Source organism: Erpetoichthys calabaricus, chromosome 7 (assembly GCF_900747795.2).
Source record: "Erpetoichthys calabaricus chromosome 7, fErpCal1.3, whole genome shotgun sequence".
NCBI classification, from domain to species: Eukaryota; Metazoa; Chordata; class Cladistia; order Polypteriformes; family Polypteridae; genus Erpetoichthys; species Erpetoichthys calabaricus.
In genome coordinates this window covers 153,245,308-153,264,784 of record NC_041400.2, presented here as the reverse complement: position 1 = coordinate 153,264,784, position 19,477 = coordinate 153,245,308, and the positions used below count along the sequence as shown (strand labels likewise).

At 41.4% G+C, this 19,477-nt stretch overlaps 1 protein-coding gene across 7 annotated transcripts in view; it reads left to right on the top strand.

Moving 5' to 3' along the window:
- Positions 1–17,949, top strand: part of rufy3 (RUN and FYVE domain containing 3) — a 117,346-nt gene extending 99,397 nt beyond the window's left edge. For 5 of the 7 annotated variants that reach the window (XM_028805575.2, XM_028805573.2, XM_028805571.2 and 2 more), the window contains 5 exons: positions 1,256–1,370; positions 4,134–4,201; positions 4,961–4,991; positions 8,869–8,946; positions 16,713–17,949. In XM_028805575.2, the coding sequence (XP_028661408.1) occupies positions 1,256–1,370; positions 4,134–4,201; positions 4,961–4,991; positions 8,869–8,946; positions 16,713–16,856 (436 nt within the window). In that variant the 3' untranslated portion in view covers positions 16,857–17,949. Of the gene's footprint in view, positions 1–1,255; positions 1,371–4,133; positions 4,202–4,960; positions 4,992–8,868; positions 8,947–16,712 lie in introns of those variants that run through there. The other 2 variants (XM_028805572.2, XM_028805580.2) reach the window with 2 other exon arrangements.
- Positions 17,950–19,477: the final 1,528 nt, after the last annotated feature.

The following is a 19,477-nucleotide window of genomic DNA, read 5'->3' as shown; positions in this document are numbered from 1 at the left end:
ACATAATGATGATTATTATGGCCAAATAGTTTGATTTTGGATTTATCAGACCAGAGGACGTTTCTCTAGAGAGTAGCATGTTTGTCCCCATGTGCCATTGCAAACTGCAATCTGTCTTTTTTATGGTGGCTTTGGGAAAGTGGCTTCATCCTTGCTGAACAGCCTTTTAGGTTATGTCGATATAGGACTCATTTTACAGTGGATATAGATAACTGGTCTACTTGTTTCCTCCAGCATCTTCACAAAGTCTTTTGCTGTTGTTCTAGGATTGATTTGCACATTTCATGCCAAAGTATGTTCTTCTCAAGGAGACAGAATACATCTCCTTCCTGAGTGGTATGACAACTGTTTGGTCCCATGGTGTTTATAATTGCATATTATTGTATGTACAGATGAATGTGAAACCTTCTGTCATTTGGAAATTGTTCTAAAGGATGGACCAGATTTGTTGAGGTCCACAATTTGATTTTCCCATTATGTCAAGCAAAGAAGCAGTGAGATTGACTCCAGTTAGGCTAATTGGGAATCAGAAGCTAATTGTCAGATTGCCTAAATGCTTGAGAATTTATCAAGCTGTTTAAAGGCATGTAAACTTATGTGTATGTAAACTTGTGAACCACTGGAATTGTGATATAGTCAATAAAAAATGAAATTATCTTTCTGTGAACATTGTTGGAAAAAATTAGTTTTGCCCTGGGTAAAGTAGATGTTAGCAGATTTTATACTGAGTTTTAAAGAATTCACCCAAAGTGTATGTAAACGTCTGACTTCAAATATATACTACAAGCAACTGAAACCCATTGACTACAGACAGGGGATCTATATTGAATTAGTTCTGTGACTTTTGAAACCAATTAGATGCTCCAGTGACAATTTAGGTGTGTCATTTTAAAGGGAGTGAATACTAATGCGAGTGATATGGAAATGAATTCAGACCTATTTTTAGACATCTGTTTATTTTGTAATTAATTGTTTCATGTTTTTACACTTAAATGTTACTTTAACAATGTAAGTTTAAATGAGTTAAAGAGGTTCACATATTATGTCCTACATTGTATAAATGCGCCTGATTCCTTGTTTCAGCAAAACATTTTTGCTATCAAAGTTATGACCGTCAGTGTAATTATAAGGTAAAATTTTTGACAATGTAAGAAATTATTGTTGATTTAGTACATGCATGCAGTGAAATAATAGTATATTCAGTTTTGTGTATCCATTGATTAAATTTGCTCCCTTTATTAATTTTTTGACTTAGATTACATTTAGAAGCAGAGTTGAAGAGGGAGAAAGAACGAAAAACCTGTAATCATATTGAGTCTCCACCAACTTCAAACAAAGGATACAAACAGCAAGTGGATGATATCAGACGGGTATGACCCAAACTTGTGTACCTGAATATGTGTATTTAAAATAGTCATATCCTTACTGCATGCCACTTTTCTAAATTATAAATGGCTATCCTAATTGATATTGGCTTTCACAACATGCCCATTTTATTTAAAAACAGAATCTCTACCTGAAGATAGTGTGAGGCCTAAACAAGATCTTTTGAATGATAATCCTCTGAATAATAGGTGGTAACACTTACCTACTAGTTGGGGAAGCTGAGGCCAAGGATACCCATTCTAAAGTGAATTCAGGGAATGCTGGTTGGAAACCATTTCCCATTAATCCCTTGTGAGGAGGAGTAGAGTTTTCCCTTTAAAAGAAAAGACATGGAGGCTATATTGTGGAAAAAACTACTATATTTTCAAAAAAAATATTCTCTGAGACCACATATAAATGCAGAACAATTTGCACGTAGATACAGTATGTCTTAGCCCATGGAGTGAGCAAGCAGTAAAACAATTCATTCTCTTTTGTACTTTTCTATTACCATTGCTTTAACCAATACATCACGTCATTTGAATCTTAATATGCAGAATTCTATCATCTTAGCCAATCGACTACAACCAACAGTAACTTTGTATATACAGTGCATCCGGAAAGTATTCACAGCGCATCACTTTTTCCACATTTTGTTATGTTACAGCCTTATTCCAAAATGGATTAAATTCATTTTTTCTTCAGAATTCTACACACAACACCCCATAATGACAACATGAAAAAAGTTTACTTGAGATTTTTGCAAATTTATTAAAAATAAAAAAATTGAGAAAGCACATGTACATAAGTATTCACAGCCTTTGCCATGAAGCTCAAAATTGAGCTCAGGTGCATCCGGTTTCCCCTGATCATTTCTGCAGCTTAATTGGAGTCCACCTGTGGTAAATTCAGTTGGTTGGACATGATTTGGAAAGGCACACACCTGTCTATATAAGGTCCCACAGTTGACAATTCATGTCAGAGCACAAACCAAACATGAAGTCAAAGGAATTGTCTGTAGACCTCCGAGACAGGATTGTCTCGAGGCACAAATCTGGGGAAGGTTACAGAAAAATGTCTGCTGCTTTGAAGGTCCCAATGAGCACAGTGTCCTCCCATCATCCATAAGTGGAAGAAGTTCAAAACCACCAGGACTCTTCCTAGAGCTGGCCGGCCATCTAAACTGAGCGATCGGGGGAGAAGGGCCTTAGTCAGGGAGGTGACCAAGAACCCAATGGTCACTCTGTCAGAGCTCCAGAGGCCCTCTGTAGAGAGAGGAGAAACTTCCAGAAGGACAACCATCTCTGCAGCCATCCACCAATCAGGCCTGTATGGTAGAGTGGCCAGACGGAAGCCACTCCTTAGTAAAAGGCACATGGCAGCCCACCTGGAGTTTGCCAAAAGGCACCTGAAGGACTCTCAGACCATGAGAAAGAAAACTCTCTGGTCTGGTGAGACAAAGATTGAGCTCTTTGGTGTGAATGCCAGGCGTCATGTTTGGAGGAAACCTGGCACCATCCCTACAGTGAAGCATGGTGGTGGCAGCATCATGCTGTGGGGATGTTTTTCAGCGGCAGGAACTGGAAGACTAGTCAGGATAAAGGGAAAGATGACTGCAGCAATGTACAGAGACATCCTGGATGAAACCTGCTCCAGAGTGCTCTTGACCTCAGACTGGGGCGACGGTTCATCTTTCAGCAGGACAACGACCCTAAGCACACAGCCAAGATATCAAAGGAGTGGCTTCAGGACAACTCTGTGAATGTCTTTGAGTGGCCCAGCCAGAGCCCAGACTTGAATCCGATTGAACATCTCTGGAGAGATCTTAAAATGGCTGTGCACCAACGCTTCCCATCCAACCTGATGGAGCTTGAGAGGTGCTGCAAAGAGGAATGGGCGAAACTGGGCAATGTTAGGTGTGCCAAGCTTGTGGCATCATATTCAACAAGACTTGAGGCTGTAATTGCTGCCAAAGGTGCATCGACAAAGTATTGAGCAAAGGCTGTGAATACTTATGTACATGTGATTTCTCAGTTTTTTTATTTTTAATAAATTTGCAAAAACCTCAAGTAAACTTTTTTCATGTTGTCATTATGGGGTGTTGTGTGCAGAATTCTGAGGAAAAAAATGAATTTAATCCATTTTGGAATAAGGCTGTAACATAACAAAATGTGGAAAAAGTGATGCGCTGTGAATACTTTCCAGATGCACTGTACAGTATGCGATTCTTCCATTATTCTAAACACCACTTCATTAATAGGGGTGTCCTATGGTTTTCCCTATTGTGAAGCAGTGATAAGATCAATGGATGTTTGGCTTTCTCACTAGTTGTTCTCACTTTCTAAAGGGGTGCTTATCACTCATTTACTTCATTTTAACTTTAGTAATTACCTTGATGGTTCCTCTTAAGATGAGGCAACCCTTGCATGCTCAAGCTTTAAACCGCCTTTACCTTCAGTCCTGTTCCTTATGCTTTTAATAATCCATTCATACAACTTCATTTAAGTATATTCTTGTATTAAATTGTAAAAATTACCATGTATTGATTACAAATATTTGATTAAAATTCTATAGCTACCATAGACTCTGGTCTTCTGTTGTGTGTTTTCTCAGTAAACACAACGTTTATATTTTTGGCCTCTGTATTTACAAAATAAAAGCAAGGTGACAACAGAACTCCTTATTCATGAATTTAATACATCTGAGAAATTAATTTCAGCATTTACAAAGTATTAAAATTAATTTTCATTTATATAAATGTGTTTTAGGAGCTTCAACAAGTTAAAAAAGAAAACAGTAAACTGAAAACAGTTTTGGATGAAAGAGAGAGCACCAGGTCTGTATTATGCATTTTTTGTACCCTATCTTTAGTGTTTTCTAGATAAGTTGACTGCATGCATTGATACAGTCATAAAAAATGGCAACATATATTTAAAAATAATGCTTGTGAAGAGGTAAAAAAATCTAAAATTCTCTTGTTGGCAACCATGTGCCTCCAGAATTTTATAATAATGCAACCCTGTACATGGGATGGCGCATGTGCTAGACAAGAAAACATGCGGTCATTGGAGGAACAGTTGTGTGAAGTGCTGCTATCGGCACTTGTGCAATCCAACATTAAAAGCACACAGTGATAGCCAAAATTCCACAAGTTCATCTTAAGAAATCACCCAGACCCTTGTGAACATTTGTGTAGGCAGAAATGGAAATGTAAGATTGATATGTAAAGGCAAAGAAAGAACTTTGACGGGGGGGGGGACAGCTAAAGTGCAATGTTGCGCACTGAACGCTTGAACTATACACAGACCATTGTGTCATTGTACTGAATATAAATGGGCTTTAACCTGAAACTCTCATAGCTGTTAATGGCACAAGGTTTAGACAGTCTTCTTCTTCCCAGGTTCATTTTAAACCATGGTGATATTCACAAAGATATTCCTTCTTTGATAACATATAAGGGTATTATTTATTCATTTAGTCCTAATAAAATGCATTTAAATTAAACATTTTGAAAGAAACCTAGTCTATTTTATTATTCTTTCTTGTGAAATTTTTATATACATTTTGCAGTACTTTTTATTGTTTATTATTCCTGCAGATTGGAATCAAAGATTGAAGATGAACAGGTGAAATTGTTTTTTTTTTTTTTTTGCTATTTTTAATGTGTTTCAGGCATGAAAATAGTACTCTAGCCAAAAATTCTGTATATTTTTTATGTTACTTACCCCATGTAGTTTGTAGTGAAATCACGGAAATATTTTCAACCTCATATTTTCATGGATTTTCTGGAAGTACTTCCATCCATCCATCCATCCATCCATCCATCCATCCATCCATCCATCCATCCTCTTCCGCTTATCCGAGGTCGAGTTGTGGGGGCAGCAGCTTGAGCAGAGATGCCCAGACTTCCCTCTCTCCTGACACTTCTTCTAGCTCTTCCAGGATAATCCCAAGGCGTTCCAAGGCCAGCCGGGAGACATAGTCCCTCCAGCGTGTCCTGGGTCTTCCCTGGGGCCTCCTCCCGGTTGGACGTGCCCGGAACACCTCACCAGGGAGGCGTCCAGGAGGCATCTTGATCAGATGCCCGAGCCACCTCATCTGACTCCTCTTGATGCGGAGGAGCAGCGGTTCTACTCTGAGCCCCTCCTGGATGACTGAGCTTCTCACCCTATCTTTAAGGGAAAGCCCAGACACCCTGCGGAGGAAACTCATTTCAGCCGCTTGTATTCGCGATCTCGTTCTTTCGGTCACTACCCATAGCTCATGACCATAGGTGAGGGTAGGAACATAGATCGACTGGTAAATTGAGAGCTTTGCCTTACAGCTCAGCTCCTTTTTCACCACGACAGACTGATGCAGAGCCCGCATCACTGCAGACGCCGCAACGATCCGCCTGTCGATCTCACGCTCCATTCTTCCTTCACTCGTGAACAAGTCCCCGAGATACTTGAACTCCTCCACTTGAGGCAGGATCTCGCTCCCAACCCTGAGAGGGCACTCCACCCTTTTCCGGCTGAGGACCATGGTCTCGGATTTGGAGGTGCTGATTCCCATCCCAGCCGCTTCACACTCAGCTGCGAACCAATCCAGAGAGAGCTGAAGATCACGGCCTGATGAAGCAAACAGGACAACATCATCTGCAAAAAGCAGTGACCCAATCCTGAGTCCACCAAACCGGACCCCCTCAACACCCTGGCTGTGCCTAGAAATTCTGTCCATAAAAGTTATGAACAGAGTCGGTGACAAAGGGCAGCCCTGGCGGAGTCCAACTCTCACTGAAAACGGGTTCGACTTACTGCCGGCAATGCAGACCAAGCTCTGACACCGGTTGTACAGGGACCAAACAGCCCTTATCAGGGATTCCGGTACCTCATACTCCCAGAGCACCCCCCACAGGATTCTCCAAGGGACACGGTCGAACGCCTTTTCCAAGTCCACAAAACACATGTAGACTGGTTGGGCGAACTCCCATGCACCCTCCAGGACTCTGCCAAGGGTGTAGAGCTGGTCCACTGTTCCGCGACCAGGACGAAAACCACACTGTTCCTCCTGAATCCTAGGTTCGACTATCAAACGAACCCTCCTCTCCAGAACCCCCGAATAGACTTTTCCAGGGAGGCTGAGGAGTGTGATCCCTCTGGGGGACCACCACCCCGGTCTGCCAATCCGGAGGCACTGTCCCTGATGTCCATGCGATGTTGCAGAGATGTGTCAACCAAGACAGCTGTACAACATCCAGAGCCTTGAGGAACTGCGACCAAGGAGTTTTTTGACCACCTCGGTGACCTCAGTCCCAGAGATGGAGCCCACCTCCGAGTCCCCAGGCTCTGCTTCCTCATTGGAAGGCATGTTAGTGGGATTGAGGAGGTCTTCGAAGTTCTCCCCTCCACTGACCCACAACGTCCCGAGTCGAGGTCAGCAGCGCACCATCCCCACCATATACAGTGTTGACACTGCCAATCGACTGCTTCCCCCTCCTGAGACACCGGACGGTGGACCAGAATCTCCTCGAAGCCGTCCGAAAGTCGTTCTCCATGGCCTCCCCAAACTCCTCCCATGCCCGAGTTTTTGCCTCAGCAACCACTGAAGCCGCATTCCGCTTGGCCTGCTGGTACCTATTAGCTGCCTTCAGAGTCCCACAGGACAAAAGGGACCGGTAGGACTCCTCCTTCAGCTTGACAGCATCCCTCACCACCAGTGTCCACCAACGGGTTCAGGGTTGCCGCCACGACAGGCACCAACCACCTTACGGCTACAGCTCCGGTCAGCCGCCTCAACAATAGAGGCATGGAACATGGCCCATTCGGACTCAGTGTCCCCCACCTCCCTCGGGACATGGTCGAAGTTCTGCTGGAGGTGGGAGTTGAAGCTATTTCTGACAGGGGGCTCTGCCAGACATTCCCAGCAGACCCTCACAACACGTTTGGGCCTACCAGGCCTGACCGGCATCCTCCCCCACCATCGAAGCCAACTCACCACCAGGTGGTGATCAGTTGACAGCTCCGCCCCTCTCTTCACCCGAGTGTACAAGACATGTGGCCGCAAGTCCGACGACACGACCACAAAGTCGATCATCGAACTGAGGCCTAGGGTGTCCTGGTGCCAAGTGCACATATGAACACCCCTGTGCTTGAACATGGTGTTCGTTCTGGACAATCCGTGACGAGCATAGAAGTCCAATAACAAAACACCACTCGGGTTCAGATCGGGGGGGCCATTCCTCCAAGTCACTCCCTTCCAGGTCTCACTGTCATTGCCCACGTGAGCATTGAAGTCTCCCAGCAGTTCGAGGGAGTCCCCAGAAGGTATGCCCTCTAGCACCCCCTCCAGGGACTCCAAAAAGGGTGGGTACTCTGAACTGCTGTTCGGTGCATACGCACAACCAACAGTTAGGACCCACCCGAAGGCGGAGGGAGGCTACCCTCTCGTCCACCGGGGTAAACCCCAATGTACAGGCTCCAAGTCAGGGGGCAATAAGTATGCCCACACCTGCTCGGAGCCTCTCACCGGGGGGCAACTCCAGAGTTGTAGAGAGTCCAGCCCCTCTCAAGGAGATTGGTTCCAGAGTCCAAGCTGTGCGTCGAGGTGAGCCTGACTATATCTAGCCGGAACCTCTCAACCTTGCACACAAGCTCAGGCTCCTTCCCCTTCATAGAGATGACATTCCATGGCCCAAGAGCCAGCTTCTGTAGCCGAGGATTGGACCGCCAAGGTCCCCGCCTTCGGCCACCACCCAACTCACACTGCACCGACCTCCTTGGCCCCTCCCATAGGTGGTGAGCCCATGGGAAGGGGGACCCACGTTGCCTCTTCGTGCAAGCCCGGCCACCAGGCGCTCGCCATCGAGCCCCACCTCCAGGCCTGGCTCCAGAGGGGGGCTCCAGTGACCTACGTCCGGGCAAGGGAAAACGCCTTCCAAATTTTTTATTCATCATAGAAGATCTTTTGAACCGCACTTTGTCTCATCCCTCACCTAGGACCAGTTTGCCTTGGGTGACTCTACCAGGGGCATAAAGCCGCGGACAACAGAGCTCCTAGGATCATTGGGACACGCAAACCCCTCCACCACGATAAGGTGGTGGTTCGAGGAGGGGTCTGGAAGTACTTATTTAACAATATTTTACCAAAGAATTAATGCATTTTTTGTCTGTTGTGGTCATACAACTGCATGACTTAATGTGCAGATTATGTGACAAGAGTAATAAGAAATTTTTGCATGGATATTTTTATATTGTTTGCTGTATCCATTATTAGTATTTATACTGTCAGAAAGTTCATCTCCATGAAAATATGAGATTAAAATGTTTCCTTTGTCATCACTACAAACAACATTATGTAACGTTAAAAAATATAAAATTTTTTGGAGGAGTATTCCTTTACACACAGCTTTTATGGCACTGCTACTTTTCTTGATACATTGCATTTATGTTAGGAATAACAGTGTCTATTAAGCACTGTCAAAATACAAATTACAAAACACAAAATTTTGTATTTGCTTTGTAGGATCAAACCACCATAGAAAAAGGGGGACCTTCTGTATGTAAGCTGTGTGAAGAAGATGATTCTTTAGCGAGACCCAAGGTATACTTTTAAATGAGTTATTTTGAGAAGTCTGTTGTATTTTAGAAACTTAGTATGAAAGAAATACAGAAAACAATAATGTAACATAATAGCTTTTTACATATTAGTTTTGACACTAGAGAGACATTAAACAATAAATACCTGTATAAAAGAGACAAACATTGTTATGGCCTTCTGGTTTTCTCAAGTGTTTGCAGTTTAAATTCTTGGAAACAGGCACAAAATCTTGTTTTTAAGTGGTATTTGGTTTGAAAAAAGTTTATGCAGTGTGGCGGATAGCTGGTGGCTCATCCCGGCCGAGACGCCCCTGTGATGGAAGGATGGGAGAAGGCAGCTTTTCCAGGTCACTGCCTCCCCCAAAACATTAGATGGCAGCTTCCCTGGGATCTGGTGGTACCCTGGATTCCTGTAGGGCATCCTGGAACTTGGAGTTCGGTTGCGCAGCCTTGTTGGGTGCCGCCAGGGGGAGCTGTAAAGGAACAGAAGGACTCGTGCTGTATTTATAGCCCGGAAATACTCCCAGGTCATGAGGATGGAAGTCCCGAAGTATTTCCGGGCTGAAGAGTCCAATTCTCCATCTGACCCAGAAGTGCTAGCAAGTCACATGAGTGGAAGAACAGAAGCACTTCCGGGTCAAGGACTATATAAAGGATTGGTGGAGACCCACCCAGCAAGCGAGCCGGAGTTGGGAGGAGTAAGACAGAACTTGCTGTGAGGTGTGAAGGAGAGGGTTATAGTGATTTATTGTGTATTTACTTGTGTTTATTGGTGGCTGTGGTGCTGGAGGAGGACTATTTAAAAAAAGGAAATATTAAATATCTTCTTAGTGCTTTTACTCGGTGTCTTCGTGTCTGTCCATTGGGTTTAACGGAGCGACAGCGACTCCTAGTATTCTTACAACAGGTATCATCAAACAACAGCCTACATCTCTTTACATACCATTGTTTTATTATATACATTATTGTAATGTCCGTTTAGTGTCTACCCTTTTTACTACATCTCTGTGTCATGGTGTTATTACAAATGAAAACAGTAAAGTTTATTTTGTACTTTTAAATTAGGAAGTATATTTCCTCCTTCAGCTATGTGCATGAATACATCTATATCTACTGTATATATAAAATCCAATGTCTGTCTTTCTGTCTGTCCACTTTTTCACGAGAGAACTACTTCACAGATTTAGATCGTTTTTTTTTTTTTATAATTTGCTTGAACATTCTGGTTGATTTTTGTGACCTCTCTCATCACGCTAAGTATCATAGTTCGCTTGTGGTACTGATTTATTTGTGTGAATCTGAGAGAGACGCTGTGGGCTGAGAGCAGAGGGATGGGGCCCTCCTCACTCATGCACATTTGTATTGACATTTTTGAGAGAGATCAGAGCTACATGTGTTTTAGAAGGTAGCTGCTGATTGCCAGAGATATCACGACTATGTGTTTTTCTCCCAACATGGGGGACACTCTCCCGTCGGAGCTGAACACGCTCAGATACACTCTCAATGTTTGATGATGGAGCGTACCTACCTTCCGCTTGGCCAGAATTACATTTTGCTTTAATTTGTTATTGATTTTTAAAGTTTGTCCCGTTTCACTAATACGTGGGCAGAACCACAGGGGACAGCTAATTTATAATAAATATGGATGTAATCTTAGTGATTGGTTTCCCAGATTCCACCCGGCAGCAAATAAACTGGAGTTTGTTTGTGTTTATATACAGGTAAATATGCTTGTGTGGTTGTGTATATATTTCATCATTGTTGGTGACCAGGCGTACAGGGTGTGGGTGTACAGGAGGCAGCAGTTTTGAAAGGAAATGTAATCAGGAGAAAAGGAAAAGTATAAACTAGCCATGGTCAACTACCCAGAGACTGAACATCTAGAAAACAAGCTTAGTGCACAAAACTAAAATTGTAGTCAGGGGGTGCAGCAAGAGAGTTGAAAACTAGGCCAAAGCGTAAAGCCAGAAGATGTGGTCAAAATGACCGAAAAGATTTCATAGGCAGGGATCAATATGATCAACAAAAATAACACACCACTTTTTTTAGGAGATGGAGAATTGGACTCTTCAGCCCGAAAATACTTCGGGACTCCCATCCTCATGACCTGGGAGTATTTCTGGGCTATAAATACGGCACGAGTCCTTCTGTTCCTTTACAGCTCCCCCTGGCGGCACCCAACAAGGCTGCGCAACCGAACTCCAAACAAACTTGGACAAACCAGGAAGTGCACAATACTGACCTTTTATACCGGCCTGGTAATGACACACATGCGTCACAGAAAAATGTGATTTAAATATTACTATGTTAAAAACGCCTTCAGTCAAAAAAACAAATGTGACCCCAGGAATCTTTGACCTCTTAAACCTCAGTAACATTGTTTAAATTATTTTATGAGGTGAAAGAAACCATATTAAAGTATGAAAAGTCAAATCATGATAGCAACTTAATAAACCACTCTCTATTTGCAGAAAATACATATAAAAGCTAACAAATTTTGGAGTGATTTATCAAAGCTACAATTTCATACTGTTCAGAGTTACTACCTACTAAAAGACCTTTCTATTTTCTTCGAGTCAGATATCATGCATGCACTGTTTTACATTATTAAAGCAGTTAGTGATGTAATTTTAAAAAGTATCTTTGGCTTAAATGATAAATTCAGCTGTTATCGGTACAGTGTCTGTGTTGCATCTCAAATGATCTGGGGGACACCTTGTCACTCCAAGGGAGAATAGCTGTCAGAGATATTGAAAATCAACAACAACAACATTTATTTATATAGCACATTTTCATACAAACAATGTAGCTCAAAGTGCTTTACATGATGAAGAAAGAGGGAAAAAAAAAACAAAATAAATAAGCATTAAAATTAGGTAGCACTAATTAACATAGAATAAAAGTAAGTTCTGATGGCCAGGGAGGACAGAAAAAACAAAAAAAAAACTCCAGACGGCTGGAGAAAAAAAAATCTGCAAGGGTTCCAGGCCACAAGACCGCACAGCCCCTTCTAGGCATTCTACCTAACATATCTAACATAAATGACCTCAATCAGTCCTCATTGTATTTAGGGTTCTCATAGAAGAATTTGATGATGATGGTCATGTGGACTTCTGGCCTTTAATCCATCAATGTAGTGACATCATGGTGCTTTGATTAGGTGGTGGTGGCGCAGATTGTCACCACAGAAACCCGGAAAAAGAGCAGCAGAGTAAGTAAGGGTTAATACGGATTTTGGAGCCACCAGGAACGATAATGATAATTAATAGAATTACAGAGCATCAGGATTAAACTAAAATGAAGCTATGAGAAAGCCATGTTAAAGTAATGTTTTCAGTAGTGCTCCACTGTATTAGCCTGGCGAATTCCTATTGGTAGGCTATTCCAGATTTTAGGTGCATACAACAGAAGGCCGCCTCACCATTTCTTTTAAGTTTAGCTCTTGGAATTCTAAGTAGACACTCATTTGAAGATCTAAGGTTACGATTTGGAGTGTAAGGTGTTAGACATTCTGAAATATAAGATTATAAGTGAGATTATTTAAGGCTTTGTAAATCATAAGCAGTATTTTTAAGTCCATTCCAAATGACACAAGTAACCAGTGTAGTGACATCAGAACTGGAGAGATGTGCTCAGATTTTCTTTTCCTAGTTAAGATTCTAGCAGCTGCATTCTGCACTAGTTGCAATTGATTGATGTCTTTTTTTTGGGTAGTCCTGAGAGGAGTGTGTTACAGTAATTTAGCCGACTGAAAACAAAAGTGTGAACTGATTTTTCAGCATCTTGTAATGTGTAAGAGGTCTAACTTTTGCTATATTTCTTAATCAGATTACTAGGACAGCATTTTTCCACTTAATACGTGATTTAAAATTCAGGTCAGAGTCAATAATTACCCCTAAATTCTTTACCTCTGTCTTAACTTTTAATCCTAATGCATCAAGTTTATTTCTGATAACCTCATTATATCCATTATTGCCAATCACTAAAATTTCTATTTTCTCTTTATTTCGTTTGAGAAAATTACTACTCATCCAATCGGAAACACAAGTAAGACATTGTGTCATTTAACCAAGAGTCGGGATCATCAGGTGCTATTGATAAATAAAGTTGTGTGTCATCAGCATAGCTGTGGTAGCTCACGTTATGCCCTGAGATAATCTGACCTAACGGAAGCATGTAATCGAAAAGAGCAGTGGACAAAGGATAGAGCCTTGTGGAACACCATACAGAATATCATCCATCCATCCTCCATCCATTTTCCAAACCCGCTGAATCCAAACACAGGGTCACAGGGGGTCTGCTGGAGCCAATCCCAGCCAACACAGGGCACAAGGCAGGGAACCAATCCCGGGAAGGGTGCCAACCCACCGCAGGACACACACAAGCACACCCACACACCAAGCACACACTAGGGCCAATTTAGAATCACCAATCCACCTAACCTGCATGTCTTTGGACTGTGGGAGGAAACCGGAGTGCCCGGAGGAAACCCACGCAGACACGGGGAGAACATGCAAACTCCACGCAGGGTGGATCCGGGAAGCGAACCCGGGTCTCCTAACTGCGAGGCAACTGCGCCACCGTGCCGCCCCTACAGAATATCATATGTTTTTGAAATATAATTACCACAACTAACAAAGAATTTTCTGCCTGCCAGATTGGATTCAAACCAAATTGAATCAGTCAGTCAGTCGGTCATCATCCAACCCACTATATCCTAACACCGGGTCACAAGGGTCTGCTGGAGCCAATCCCAGCCAACAAGGCAGGAACAAATACCGAGCAGGGTGCCAGCCCACCGCAGGACATACACACACTAGGGACAAGTTAGGATTGCCAACACACCTAACCTGCATGTCTGGACTGTGGGAGAAAATCAGATCACCCAGAGGAAACCCACGCAGACACGGGGAGAACATGCAAACTCCACATAGAGAGGACCCAGGAAGCGAACCTGGGTCTCCTTACTGTGAGGCAGCAGCGCTACCACTGCGCCACCATGCCACCCCATATTGAAAATGATTTGTTAAATTTTAGATAAACTAAGAACATTGCCTGATATATTAACTTTATACTTGAAGGAATACTCCACCAAAATATATATTTTTTCATATGTTACTTATCACATGTACTTTGATGTTTTTGACATAATAGGAGACAATGGTGACCAGTGTGGTACAATGGCAAACGATGTGAAAATATTTATGGAAAAAGAAAAAAAAACTCCCAATACTCGTGTTGCATAATCCATTCCTGTTTATGCGGTTGTTATGTTCAAAACACGTGTTCTTTTGTTAAACTACTTACTTCCTGAATTATCAGCACACACACAAACAGGACACCTAAAGCCTGATGGGAGTCACTTTTTAAACTAAAGGCAGAACTCTTGACCAAACAATGAGATCATTTTGCCATACCACACGTACCTGCAGAACTTGTGCCATCTACGATTGCCTTCAAGAAAGGGACATTCATCTGCCTGTTGAGGCTCCCACATATGTACGGTACATGCTTTATTTTGGTGTCAGACCTATCTATAGTTGTTGAACTTCATACTGGGACAAAAAAAAATTGTAACCTGATTTATAGAAATACTTAACCTAAAAAATATATATTTTAATGTGCTACCTACCCCACGTAGTTTGTAGTGATGGCTGAGAAAAAATTTTAATCTTGTAATTTTATACAGAACAGAGATAGCAAACCGTCTGATGGAATTGGCATTTATGGTGACCAATGTTGAACCACAGCAAACAATTAAAAACATCCATGAAAAAACCTCACATACTTGTGTTACATAATACACGTGTCGAGTGATCCAGTCACATGCTCACAACATCACAAATATGTGAAAGCACTCTTGTGAACTAAAATGAGAAAATGAATTTGAATTGAAGACCCAACCTTACCTGATCACACGCCCACTCAGTCACAGCTGACATTGTACAGTAATCCCACCTCCATCGCGGGGGTTGCGTTCCAGAACCCCCCGCGAAAGGTGAAAATCCACGAAGTAGAAACCATATGTTTATATGGTTATTTTTATATTGTCATGCTTGGGTCACAGATTTGCACAGAAACACAGGAGGTTGTAGAGAGACAGGAGCTTTATTCAAACACTGCAAACAAACATTTGTCTCTTTTTCAAAAGTTTAAACTGTGCTCCATGACAAGACAGAGATGACAGTTCCATCTCACAATTAAAAGAATGCAAACATATCTTCCTCTTCAAAGGAGTGCGCGTCAGGAGCACAAAATGTCAGAAAGAGAGAGGAAAGCAAACAAATCAATAGGGCTGTTTGGCTTTTAAGTATGCGAAGAACCGCGGCACAAAGCTGTTGAAGGCGGCAGCTCACACCGCCTCCGTCAGGAGCAGAGAGAGAGAGACAGAGACCGAGTTTGTTTTTCAGTCAAAAATCAATACGTGCCCTTCGAGCTTTTAAGTATGCGAAGCACCATGCAGCATGTCGCTTCACGAAGCAGCTGCACAGAAGGGAGCAATGTGAAGATAATCTTTCAGCATTTTTAGACGAGCGTCCGTATCGTCTAGGTGTGCGAACAGCCCCCCTGCTCACACCCCCTACGTCAGGATCAGAGAAAGTCAGCGCAGACAGAGAGAGAAAAGTAAGTTGGGTAGCTTCTTAGCCATCTGCCAATAGCGTCACATGATGTGAACATTTCAAAGTTCACTGAGAGACGTGTACAACTAAAGATTAGAAGTTAAAGAAACGCAAGTACAAACATGAGTATTCCTCAAATTTGTGGATATCTGAGAAGCTTCAACAAGAAGACCGTCAGTTTAGCCGTGCAGATTCATAGACTGCTGTTAAATAATCCTATGAATATAAATGTAACAATGGGAGAAGGGTTTCCATTTTTGTTAATAAACGCTTTTTTCTAGAAGTAGTTTATCTACTCTTTATATATAAAATCCTAAGTCTAAAAGTGCAACAATTTTATGTGACTTTTTTATCACGCTTTAAATCAGGCTTATTTTAAAACCTACATATATATGTTTGGTATCATTCTTTTCAGAATTTATCGAACTTTAATGTGATGTTGTTAGATTTTCAGATTCTTATTCCATTTTTAAATTATAAACTTAAAAAATATGAAGAACTGATGTCCTCCGAGACGAGACTGTGCCAAGAGATTTAACCACACCCAGGGCCATAAATAAAAGACAGAGTAGGACAGCTGTTGTACAGGATTTTAAATGTTCAAATCATGCAGCGGCTGCAGCGCAAGCAAAGAGGAGGTAAAAAAAAAAAAAAACAATTGTATTTGTTTCCCATTGTGTCACTGTTTAAGAGGGGGCTTCGGAGGAGCGACTGCATCTCCTTGGGGTGCGTTCAGCCCCCCTCTGCACAATACGAGTGGCAGAGATGCAAAGTGGCTGGCACATAGTGCAGGCCGGGGGGGGTTGCCAAGAGAAGCGAGCAGAGGGCAAACCCCCTAGTTTAACAATATTTTAGTAAAAATTGATGTGTTTGGGACATTGCGAGCACACGTCTGGGTACTTGGCATGTGGATTATGCAACTGGAGTAACAGTAGTGATATTGGACTGTTTGCTTGTTGTCCTGCATTGGTCACCAAAGACGTCCGATTTATCAGAAACTGTGATATGTCTGTTTTTCATGGAATTGTGAAATTACATTTTTTTTTTTTCCCCCAGCCATCACTAAAAATAATATGCGGTAAGTAACATACATTGGATATTTGATAATCAAGTTAAGGTCGACTAAAATGTAATGTTTTTTTTTTTTTAGAGCATATGCAAGAACTGTGAAGGGATTTTTTGTGAGACCTGCCTACAAAATGAGTTACCGCTTCCTTCTTCAATCAACCCTGTGCGTGTTTGTGGTGTGTGCCACAGAAAGTTGTTACAGGAGTATTCTGGAAGCCCATCTTAAATTGATGACGTCTTCCTGATCTTTGCAGTTCCTTGTGAATTTGTAAAGTGAAATCAAGTGATAGAAATAGCAATCTGCTGGCCTGATTTACAACTGTGCTTTATCAAATAAAAAAGGGCTTGTAACCACATTTACAAATAGTTAAGTTTTTTGGTAGCTTGAAGAACCACAGTGAGTTTAATGGAATAGTCTTAATTCCTGAATCGTGCAATATTATCAACACTTGGATTTGTCACTCACTATGACAAGATATTCCAGCCTGAAGGTTTTGCATTAGAATGAATAGTTTTAAATCTCGAGTGCCCACTGAGTGGAGGTGCAGCAGTCATTTAGCAGTTAAATGATTTGCCAGTTATGTGTTTGTGCCTAAAAAGGTTATAAAGTGCCTTGAAACATTCAGTCTGGTCCTTAAATACAGACGTGCTCTTAGTGGACTGGGAGACTGGTATCCACATTCATTCATGCAGGACTGGGTCGTGCATCTGCAATGTGAAATTAAATTACAAAATTTGAAAATTTTATTTTAGTATATTTAAGTGCAATATAAACATTTCGATGTTCTATTTAATTATAAAAAAAAAACTTTTAAAAGTGTATTCATTATGACTGCTCTAAGAAAAAATGCTTATTGATATTTTAGACAATCTTCAGAATGATTCATGCAATGGCTGGACAGAACTGGATTGTATAAAATGTGAGTCAAAGATTTGACAGAAAGAGTTCAGAGTTTGTTTTCACGTTTGTAAAAAGACAAAATATAATGGAAAAATCATAAACATACAGAATATGCATAAGTAAAAATGTTAATTACAGACAAAATTTCACTCACTCCTGATGAATATGCATTTAAAGCTTTTGTTTTCACTAATTGGGAACAATTTGCACACACGTAACATGAATTGAAAGAAAGTGAAACAGCAAATTTTACAGATTTGTTTTAGAAGCACAGTTTTAACCTCCTTTATGCCTTAGCCAATGTAATGGATTAAGGTTTTAATACATCAGATCTTTTAAGACTTAATCAGATGTTTACTGTACAGTTTGTTGTGCATTTTTTTCCCTTTTAATAATCAAATATATTGTTCTAAAAATATTTATGTGTTGAGTCTTTTTTTTATTAAAATGTTTTTCCATAACTAAATGCATTTCTTATAATGCATCTTATACTTTTTTGCAGTATGAAATTCTTGATGACCGGACAATGTAAGGCCATCATTTATTTGTTTTATCCATTCAGATATTAAATGCAGTTATATTTATATCCAGGTGAAGAAAGACAGGTTAGTCTCTGGAGTCTTTACACTAATAATATTTTGATCTTTTTACTCTTGATTCAGCCCATGTTCCCATTCCTGTTTCCATTCTTGTCCTTACCCAACATGTAATGTGTGCCAGTTTCTATTGCTGAAGCTGTAAACAGTTTAAAAAATATACAAATCTAGAAACTGATGTGTAAAAAACCATCAAATATGAAAAGCACAAGATGTGACACAAGTCCAAGTAATCAGTGTGTTCATTAACTTACAGGTTAAAGAAGGGTTATTCTTCAAAGTGGAAAGACAGACAGAGCATTGAATGAGAAGTCTTTCATTGGTCCAATGTATTCATTTTACAGCTCCAGGTCAGATTGGGTTTGGACTGGAATCACCGGTCTCTGAATGCTTCTTGGCCCTACTGAAGAGAAAACACTCAACCTGTTTGTATAATACTGGAAGAAAAATGGCACCAGCCAGTGTGTGTGTGTGTGTGTCTCATCACCTAGAAATACCACAGTGTTCGCTTTCACAAAGAATATTATGTGATCAATGACAAGAACGTGAAAAAAGAAACTGTTTTATTGACATTTTACAACATCAAAAAAATATGAACCACTGCACTAAAAACTAAACTTCAGATTGGCTAAATAATAGTACACCATAAAAACCTCTTAGCTTAAGTCATTTTAAAATGAATTACAAGTGATAGTAAACATAATTGTATGCATGTTGACCTTCTTCTTTCAGCTGCTTCCGTTAGGGGTTGCCACAGCAGATCATCTTCTTCCATATCTTTGTCCTCTGCATCTTGTTCTGTTACACCCATCATCTGCATGTCCTCTATCACCACATCCATAAACCTTCTCTTAGGTCTTCCTCTTTTCCTCTTCCCTGGCAGCTCTATCCTTAGCATCTTTCTCCCAATATACCCAGCATCTCGCCTCTCTGACTTTGCCTCCCTAGCAGCATTTCAATTACAATCTAAAATTCAAATTCATGAGGTGCAGGTACTTTCACTGACAGGGTGGTCTGGGGTCTTTGACCTTCACTTCCAGCAGCACCAGATCAGTGCATTGCTAGTAATGTGCTAATTAGTTAAAGCAAATGGACTACAACAGAACACACTGACTCGTCCCAGTGTGTACAAGTGTGTCCTGGTCACACCTCGATCCTCCCTAGTGCTGGGTACCCACCAAGCCCCCCCCCCCCCCGACCCCCAGATTACATTAAGACAGGCTGATTGTTCAAGGATGGAACATCTGCAAAACAAGGCGTGTCAGCTGAAGTCTTTATTTCGTCTGTAAATTTTACATTTTTAGCTCTACTGATGTTAAATATAGGGAGTGACTTTATGGCACCAATGTT